This window comes from Trichoderma breve, chromosome 5 (assembly GCF_028502605.1).
Source record: "Trichoderma breve strain T069 chromosome 5, whole genome shotgun sequence".
In the NCBI taxonomy this organism is placed as follows: Eukaryota; Fungi; Ascomycota; class Sordariomycetes; order Hypocreales; family Hypocreaceae; genus Trichoderma; species Trichoderma breve.
In genome coordinates, this window is record NC_079236.1 from 421,301 (window position 1) to 431,128 (window position 9,828).

A 9,828-nucleotide genomic window follows, 5' to 3' on the forward strand; every position below is an offset into this window, starting at 1 on the left:
TACGGTCCAGTTCCAGGCGAGGTGAATGAAGCTTCACGCGATCATTCCCCAGCACCAAAAGCAGCGATTCCCTGGTGTTGGTGTGCTCCTCCACCGGCTAGATCCTCGGCCAGATCGCGTCGACGGTCGTTGTTTTTCTTCTCTACACGCTGGCACTGCACCTCTCGTGCCCTCCCCACTTACAAGCCTAGGTTGGAGATTGCTAGCAGTACACAATGGGCGAATAACAAAGTTGGTTTCTTTTTCTGTTTTTGTTTTTTGTTTTTTTATAATCCTTGGTCGACCGAAAAGGGGAGTGTCGAAAAGGAAAGGATTGGAAAGAGTCGGAGAAAAAAAAGAAAAAAGAGTGACTGGTACTTTGCACAGACGTGGGTTCCAATGTTGGGAAGGGGTAGAGAAGGGACCAGGGCTGGGACGAGGCGGTATTTAAACGAGCGGAGACGATTGAAAAAAAGGCCCAGAAACGAGAAACACGAACGCGCGCGACTGGGGACATGGACGCATCGCGTTGGCGTTGGCGTGGGCGTTGGTGCTGGGAGATGCTGCGCAGGTGCCCCCGAGGTACACTGCTCCAGGGCAGCTTCCAGGTGCTGTAGGGCGCTGAAGGGCGCTGTGAGTTTGCTGTGGGCGCTGCGGACTGGACGCTGTGGCAACGGGCGCGGGCTGAGGGGGGCTCCGGGGCGCTGGGCTACAGGGAGCTTCGGGTGCTGCCATGGCGACGTTTGGGGCGGCATGGACATGGGCTGTACCGCCGCGGCGAGTACCTGTGCTCACTCGTACATCTCACTTCGTACATCAACTAAGAATTGATCCATATGGCACGCATGGATGGGATGGGTTTGAGCCTGTGCTTTTTGTGCTTGTCCTTTCATGGAACAGAATCCATTGACAAGCATTGACAAGGCCTTTTTGCATGGGTGTGTCCTTTTGGCGAGCTTTTTGGGGCGGATTTTGTGGAATCGGCTGCTGCAAGTCTCTCGCTACGAAGGGCTCCATGTTTGTGCTCGTACATGCATATGCTCGGCTTTGCATGGATTTTTGTGTCGTGTCTAGCATTAGCAGGCCCGGCGCTGTACACGTATCGTACGTATTCATGTATTGATTGCTATTGGATTGGATTAATTGAGTCCATCAATCAATCACATACATACATATCGTATGCAGTTCTGCTCTGCTCTGCTCTCTGCTGCTGCATATCGGGGCCTTTTGATATCCATCCAACAAACGCTCCCTTTAATCAAACACGCCAATCCTTTCTGTTCCTTTCGTTGTTTCATTCTTACATACATTAGTACTCGGACATAGTGAGTACTACTAGCTACAGTATATGCATGGCATTGAATCAGCCGCTCCCCATTGGGCAGTTGGTTGCACGTTACGTGCTATTACAAACTACCACCTATCGGCTGGACACGTTAGAGTACATTTGCCTTATGTGCCCACATCCTTGTATGTCCGATATCTCATCATTACGCACACATTGACGCTTGCTCATCCAAAATTGACATTAAATTACATTAGCACAAACCGCCAGCCAATGGAAAACTGCCCGGCGGTAATTTCACCAAATGCAAAAAAGACGCTGCGCTTTTCCAACCTCCTCCAGTCCCGTTCCTAGTCACGTCTCCACCTTTTGCACCTGGACCGCGTTCCTCGCATGCAAGCAAAGCCGTTGAAATTTTTCATTGAAACTGAGCTGAACACTCTCTTTCTGTATCTTTCTCTGGCCTTTGTCTCTCTTGTCTTCTATTTCCTTCTTTTTAGCCATCCGAGAAGGCAATAAATAGGAACCCCGTGAGAGGAGAGAGAGAGAGAGAGCATGCAGGCGGCATCCCTGTCAGGCTTGATTCCCGTTGTAGGCAAAAGTCAGAAGTAGCAGCTCCGTCCATCTGCAGGCTGTCCGAGTACGACTTGACGTGGGAACCTGCTGATGTGTGCTACAAATAAAATAGCCTGCATTCTAATCTCTTTTTTTTTGTGCTCTCATACATTAAAGTAGCATTGCTAGCCTGTATTAAATACATAGAGCTTATTATGCTGGTAATAAGTGTAAACTCCGTATAGCTCCCGAAGCTCTTTCGCGTTGCAGCCTCAACTAGTAGATTATGCAATCCTATCCCACGCGACCATCTCGTCCGGCTTCCTTGGAGCAATTGTCCACGTCAAGCTGCCTCTGCGCACTCCTACATGCTCCCTACATGTGACCGACATAGACCTATTCCCATGCCTTTGCGCAATTCACGCTCACGCTCACACCCCCGCCGCAATGCTGTGCCGAAACACACGTAAAGGCTACCGGCATGTCACATCTGATATCATGGCGCAGTCTTACTCGTTGCTGCGGCGAGTGGCCTAGGTATTTAATTTCCCCCCGGTCTGAAATTGGTCTTGGAATCCCGAGAAATCAGGCAGAAATGCATCGTCGCCAGCACATGATGGCCTCGCATGGGTGAGTACATGCACCGGCTCATGCAATTGCAGTTACAGGTTAGCTGCTTGGTCGCGAGGATGCAGACTTGCAGACGCGATGCGGTGCAATGCGTACCAGTAGGGTAGCTCGTGCTGGTACATGATACACTGTAGCCTTATGCAAATTATACGGCAAAACCAAGTACTGTCTACTAATCAAACAGAACCCGGGCATCAAGTTCTGGCCAATTGCAGAGCTCCAGCCCGCTGCCCTTCTGCAATCTAACTCTCCAACTCTCACACAAAAAGGGCAGCAAATCAAGCAACTTCTCGTCCTTCCCCAAAGTCAAAGTGGAGCCCTTTGGGATCTTCCGCTCCGGCCGCCGTCCGTCTTCCGTGCGCCAAGACCGGCAACCGGGACTTGCATATTCCGAACGCCGCACTAGCCTCGCCGGCAAAATCTCGCTTATAGCAATTTTCTGATTTTTTTTTTGATTTTTTTTTGCTTCGAGCGTCAAGCGTTTCGAGTGGTGAGAATTTGTAGCCTTTTTTTTCTTTCACTTTTGTTGCAGCCACCCCTCCACCACATCGCCAATTCAAGTCTTTTTTGTTGTTTATAGACTCAGAAAGACCAATTAAGATGGCTCCTTCAAAAGAAGTCGCCGCTGCCGGCGCAAAGGCCGTGGTGTCAATTGATTCCGCCCAGGTTCGTAACCATCTGTCGCCTTAGCAAACGGATATCAAAATCTTCAAAATGATGAAAACTAACCGCCCAATCAACCCCAACAGACTCTCAAAGCCTCAAAAGCTCTCCTCGCACACATCAAAAAGGCCTCCAAGGAACAGGCCGAGGCCTCGTCCAAGCGCAACATCCTCGAAGACGACGTCGACGCGGAAAAGACCGTCTGGCTGACGCTCACCACCAAGCGACACATTTCTGACAAGGCTCGCCTGCAGCCCGGCAAGATCCCGCTGCCGCACAGCCTCAACGCCTCGGCTGAGACGACCGTCTGCCTCATCACCGCCGACCCGCAGCGCGCCTACAAGAACATTGTCGCCTCGGACGATTTCCCCGCCGAGCTGCGCAAGAAGGTGACCCGCGTCATCGACGTCACCAAGCTCAAGGCCAAGTTTAGCCAGTACGAGGCCCAGCGCAAGCTCTTCGCTGAGCACGACGTCTTCCTCGGTGACGACCGCATCATCAACCGCTTGCCCAAGATCCTCGGCAAAACCTTTTACAAGTCCACCCTTAAGCGCCCCGTCCCCGTCGTCCTCAAACCCAAGGCCCGCAAGGTCGACGGCAAGAAGACCAAGCCCCAGAAGAAGGAGGGCGAGGTCAACGCCGGCTCAGCCGCTGATATCGCCAAGGAGATTGAAAAGGCCCTGTCTTCAGCTCTAGTCAGCCTCTCCCCCACCACAAACACCGCCGTCCGCGTGGGCTTCTCCGACTGGACCCCCGAGCAGCTGGCCGCCAACATCGAGACCGTCGCCGCCGCCATGGTCGACAAGTGGGTGCCCCAGCAGTGGCGCAACGTCAAGAGCATCTACATCAAGGGCCCCGAGACCGCCGCCCTGCCCATCTGGCTGACCGACGAGCTCTGGCTGGACGACAAGGACGTCATTGCCGATGCCGAGGGTGAGGCCAAGAAACTCAAGGCTGCTGAAAAGGCCAACATTGGCAAGAAGCGCAAGACTACCGACGACAATGCCGAGCAGCAGGCTGACGCTCCCGCGGCCAAGAAGGCCAAGAAGGCCGCCAAGGAGAGCAAGCCCAAGGCGGAGAGCAACGACGACAAGCTGGACAAGCAAATCTCAGATCGTAAGTTGAGGCTGAGAAGCGCAAAGGCCGCAGCTAAGAAGGCAGTGGAAGAGTAAAAAGAAAGAAGAAAAATCAAAAGTCAACGAGATGAGAGAGAGCAAGGAAAGGGGGGAGGGTTGTTCAAAATTTTCGACATACAAAGTTCCTTTTACATCATTATCTGTGTGTATGCGCATAATAGGATGATTAGATATCTGGCACCGGCGTTGCGGCGTATCATTCGATGGAAACGAGAGAGAGAGAGAAAATATGAATAGAGAATGGCATTGTTCATATTGGACAGGGCGCCATATTCCCGCTACCTATTAAAAGTCGCACCTAGTTGTATCTGCTCAAGTGCCTACATGAAAAATAACATTTCCCATACGTTCAAATTCAAATTACGCCCAAATACATTTCATGCCCGTAGCAAAGCGCCGTTGGCATGTCCCGTCGCTCATAAATACGGCCAGACCCGGACAAGGTAGAGATAGAGAAATCGCACGAGGAGATAAAAAAGGAAGACGAGGACCAGCAGAGAGAAGACAAACAACGTATAGCCGACAAAGAAAAGGACGAAGATGTAGATGACAATCGTCCAGTGACGCATAATGAATTCGGCGGAGATGGCAAACATGCCCAAGAAGAGGAACGACTAGAGCTCTCCCTGGGATACATCTTCGGCGGTTTTCTCAGGGGGGAACGCCTTGTTCACCGGCCCCAAGAAATCAGACATGACCTCCTTCAAGACATCAAGGGTGATTTGCATGTGGTCGCCCGTGATGGATCGGAACCGAAGGCCGCCCTTGCTGTCTAGCTGACGAAGACCAAGCCAGTCCTCCTTGTATTGAGTCTGCTTTCGCAGGGGAATGGTCTCGGTGCCGTTGACCTCGGTGAACCAGGAAGTCTGCTTGGGAATGACAGTGGTGTCGTCCTCAAACATGTACATGACAAAGTTTGAGAGGCTGGCAATGTTCTTCTTGTACTGTTCGTTCTTTTCCGCTCGCTCGTTGTTGATGTCGGCCAAGAAATTCGAGTGTTCAAGATATGTATCGTAGTCGTTTGAGTCGCGGTAGTACTGCGCCGGCACCAGACGGCTCTGGACAAAATTGCTCCACGTGTTGAACCTCAATAGAGCCATGGCTCCTTTACACAGGTAGTCTACGTTGCCGCACGTCTTGAACTCGGATATGCCGTTGTGCTGGCTGCCAAAGGTGATCAAGTTGCGAACGGGGGGTTTGTTGCATCGCTCGACGTATCCGCGAAGGAACTGTCCTCCCTGGGAGAAGCCGATGGCGTCGATGGCCGGGGCGGTGGACAGGATTGGATGCTCGGCGAGGACATCGCACACGGTCTGTAGCTGCTCGGTGACGTTTCCGAAGAAGGTGGCGGAGCGGTCGGAGTTTGGGTCGGTGCTGAGTCCGATGGCATATGTGAAAGTGCCTGGGTGTATCTGGTCTGCCAACTCGCCGACTTCCGTGATGCCCTCGGAGTTAAAGGTGTCGCCTAGGCCGTGCCAGATGACGAGCGGCAGCGGTGTATCATCGTCTGCGTCGTCTGTAGTGTGGAGGGAGAATTTCCAGCCAAGGGTGCGGCTGGCCAGCAGAGCTGTCGCGAAGAGGGAAGTAGTGGCGCGCATAGTGAGAGAATGGCTGGGGAATCAATAAATCGAATATTCTTATAATTATCTCGAAATCTCTAGATGAGTGCTCTGTAGATGTAAATAAGGGAGGATGAAAGGTTGAAGATGAAGACGGGAGGCTGAAACAGACGAGGTTGGAAGAAGCTGGTGATGATGCGGCAGGCCAGGCAGGGATTAAGCTGTCAGCGCGCGCGTTATCGTTATCGCCGGGCAGAAAACTAACTTGGGGTGGTAATAGCCTGTGGGCGGTGGAGGAATAGCGTTCAAGGCTGCGTATGTATGTCCACTAAAGTTTGGGCTCACAAACTCCAATCAGCGGCATCAGTTTGAGCGCCTTAGAAACGAGATGATTTACCCTACAGCCAGGCAGGTTGGTTGAAATTCAGAAATATGAACCAATCGATACATGTGGACTCAACGTATTGAGAAACAATAAGAAATCACTGATAGGAGAAGAGACTGAGAAATGTGTTTAATGTCATTTATTTTCATAGTATTTTCCTATCACAGGCAGCTCTCAAAAACCAAGCAGCCGAATTCAAGCATCTTTCCATGTGTGTCTAAGTAGCCATCATTCCCAGTAACCCAAAGCAATAAAGTATTATATGCGCGCGTATAATGACTAGTACAAGGCCATGATTGAGCAGCTTATGGCCGCCATGGAAACAACACCATATAGGTAGCTGTACTTCGTACGAGGACGCGCTCAAGGACGCATGTGGTGGTCGTGCTTAGTTGGGTGGAGTGAGTTGAGGTGCTGCTGGAGCATCCGCCGCAGGGGCAGAGCCGCCTGAAAAGGTTGGTCGGAAAAGATTGAATGGGAGACCCATGGCCACTGAGGCAGAGGCAAGGGCGGCGAAAAAGAGGGTAGAAGGCTGCATGGTTGCTTGAGTTGAGTTGGGTTGATTATACGAGAGACTGAGCTTGAAGATCTGCTGATGAAGGAAGGGTATCGGTGCGATCCAGCGCAAGGTGATTTATATGTAAATGCAACAACGATGAAAAAGGATTCAAGTCGATGTATCGTGAGAGCTAGCTCACTAGAAGGGAATGAAACAGAGCAGTGTTAATGAACGGTAGTTGAACGAGATGGAACAACTTCACAAACATCGAGGCGGATGGGGCGCTCCTTTAAGCTGTTCCGGCAGCAGCGGTTCAGGGGGCAGATCAAGAAACTTGTCCTTGAAACATTTGCTAGTCACCAATTACTTTATTCCAGATGAGAGCCGAGTTTCATGCAAGCCGTCTCTAAGCTGAGCCCTTAGGCCAGCACATGAGACTCGAAACCGGCGACTTGCTACGCCATGGGTTTCAGCCGTACGCAAGGGGGGTCAAAGGCAAGACGAGGCACGTTGGTTTAGCGGCGCGCTTAATCATTGTTGGAAAGTCGCCGGTTCAAGTGAGAAACGGGATCCAATGCATTCAAGCGCTTTGTAGAAGCCTAGCATTATCTTAATTGCATTCCAATGGCGCTGGTTTTGGGCGTTGTAACACCACAAAGCGCCTCTTTGTACATGTAGTTTAGCTGGTCACCAGCCGCTTACAGAAAATCGGTTGGCTGTGGGCGATTGGGAGCTTCAAAGCCACACGCATCCATTGTTTTACAGCCATACTTTTTATTCTTGGAGAGTGACTGGTAGCAATCATCCCAATGACTGCATAAGGCATGGTATCACCTATTGTCGTCGTTCAGTTGGAGAGTGAATCCGGTTTCTTGGTTCCTTAGTTTCTTGCTGTTATACCAGATGCTAAAGGGATAGCGATACTAGCCGATACCAGAAAAGTGAGAGCGCAAGATGGATTACAAGAACTGGCAGATTAAAAAAAGGCTGCCTCTTCCGTATATCTTTATGATAAATTTAAGTGTGCCCTTTCTATTTCTTTTTCCCTTAGAGTATAATTAGGCCAAAGCCTGGCCTCGCACACTGCGTCATCACGCGGACTGAATCCGCGCCCCAGCGGCATGGCTGCGCGCCGTAAAAAGTTGAGTGGGCCTCTCTTTGGCTACCAGCACCTAACGACATAATTGCATCTTTGACTCTTCCATCTCGACCTCAACGACTCTCATATGCGACAATTCGATCCTGCAATGGCGGCGTGCTAGTAATGCTGCAGACGGCAATCACGGAGCGCCGTCAATAGTGGCTAATCGGGCTCTTGGGCAGGAAATTGGGCGCAAAAGGGCATCATTTAACCTCTTCGCGAAAGCTACACATCCGCCAGTCGATCCCACTCGAATCTCCCCAAGACTGTGGCCGCCACTCTCTTTCCATCTCTCCATCTCCAAACCTCTCAATCATAACTATGTCTCCCACAGACCTCGAGGCGCCGCCAACGGCTTCGAATGGCGACGCAGCTCCCCGAATCGGGCCTCATCCGGGCTACATCTCCAGCTCTAACCAATACGCCTCGGAGCTCAAGATACGGCGCATGCTCAAGGAGAATGGCTGCGACCCCGCGCGAGAGGATAACTACCGCTTGCAAGGTGTCCAGCTCATAGACACCGTCCGGCAGCATCTGAATCTGTGCGTCTCGTTGCCTGACTAATGCTGGTCATGGATAGAACTAACCTCTGCTGGAACATGCCAGGCCAGTCCGTACATTTGACACAGCGTGCACCTATTTCCACAAGTTTCGGCTCAACTTCCGCGATGCCGAATACAACTACCAAGACGCGGCCCTGGCATCGTTGTTTGTCGCGTGCAAAGTTGAGGATACGATTAAGAAGTCCAAGGACATACTCGCGGCAGCCTACAACGTCAAGAATCCTGAGAAGCCCGCCGCTTCAGACGACAAGGTGCGTGAGCCTCGTGTCCTATACGGTGTTTCTGCTCGTTTGACCCAGACTAAACTAACTTAATTACGTAGATTTTTGAGTCACCCGGTAAAATCATCATTGGACTTGAGCGACTGATTCTCGAAACGATTGGATTCGACTTTCGCACTCGTTACCCTCAGAAGCTCCTGGTCAAGGTCGTACGCAGCATCCTCGGCCCTGACCAAGGTAAAGAATTCTTCAACATCGCTTATGCTATGAGCATCGACATGTACAAGACGTTTGTCCCCATCAAACGCACCACCTTTTCCATGGTCATGGCTCTCGTGGAACTCACAGCTCGCATGACGGGCAATCATCTGGACAAAGTTAAGGACTTTGCCGCGGCGCGGCGGCAGTACCATCGCCCGGCTGTGCTCGAGACCATGCTAGACATCCTGGACCTGTATGTCCAATACCACAAGTCGACCAAAGTCGGCACGCAGTTTGACCTAAACCGATTCATGGACATCAAAATCGCCCTTAACACGGAGCTCGAAAAAGAATTCATCTCTCGACACATGTACTACTGCAGCCGTTGCGAGAACGAAGAACCTAGCCCACTCACCCCTGGCTCGATCACTTCGCCGACAGCAACGTCATCATCGTTACCCGGCGACTTGTCCATGCGACGAACGGCGCGCGGCCAGGACGGCACCATGCGATTCGTTTTCGACCCCGAAGCGGCTCGGGAAGAGCAAGATACGGTGGCTCAGTACTATAATGAAGAGTACGAAGAATACGAGGTCGAAGTGGAAGAGCCGATACCGGTGCCGAGAAACGAGCACCCTGAGGGAGGCGGTCGCGGGGGATATCGTGGAGGACATAGTCATGGACCCCGAGATAGGGGTGATCACAGGCGGGGAGGGCCGTATGGAGGAGGATACAGAGGGGGTGACAGGCACTATCGCGGAAGGAGATTTCATTGATTTCATTGAATACCGATGATGTACGAGTGTGCTATGTGGCGTCGTATGTTGGCTTGGCTGGTTGCCTTTGTTGGTCACCTTGTTGGACGTCATGTTGGATCACATGTATTGCATATGTAGACAAGAGAAGCAAGAACAAAGAGAAAAGATGACCAAACAGACGGCCAAAATCGGATCACATGTACTGCGTATGTGGACAAAGAAAGCAAGAACAAAGGGGAAAGACGGCGAAGCA

The 9,828-nt window shown here is 51.5% G+C and overlaps 3 protein-coding genes across 3 annotated transcripts; 2 read left to right on the top strand and 1 right to left on the bottom strand.

The window, feature by feature from the left end:
• Positions 1–3,049: 3,049 nt before the first annotated feature.
• T069G_07843 (ribosomal protein l1p/L10e family domain-containing protein) lies at positions 3,050–4,284 on the top strand (the record flags this gene model as incomplete). The annotated part of the gene is made up of 2 exons (XM_056175053.1): positions 3,050–3,115; positions 3,199–4,284. 2 exons carry the CDS (start codon positions 3,050–3,052, stop codon positions 4,282–4,284), a joined length of 1,152 nt encoding a protein of 383 aa, XP_056026002.1.
• A 578-nt stretch (positions 4,285–4,862) lies between these two features.
• On the bottom strand, positions 4,863–5,846 carry T069G_07844 (palmitoyl protein thioesterase domain-containing protein; the record flags this gene model as incomplete). The annotated part of the gene is made up of 1 exon (XM_056175054.1): positions 4,863–5,846. The coding sequence occupies one exon, from the start codon at positions 5,844–5,846 to the stop codon at positions 4,863–4,865; it is 984 nt and encodes a 327-aa protein (XP_056026003.1).
• A 2,307-nt stretch (positions 5,847–8,153) lies between these two features.
• T069G_07845 (uncharacterized protein) lies at positions 8,154–9,593 on the top strand (the record flags this gene model as incomplete). Its single annotated transcript, XM_056175055.1, has 3 exons — positions 8,154–8,374; positions 8,439–8,646; positions 8,718–9,593. 3 exons carry the CDS (start codon positions 8,154–8,156, stop codon positions 9,591–9,593), a joined length of 1,305 nt encoding a protein of 434 aa, XP_056026004.1.
• Positions 9,594–9,828: the final 235 nt, after the last annotated feature.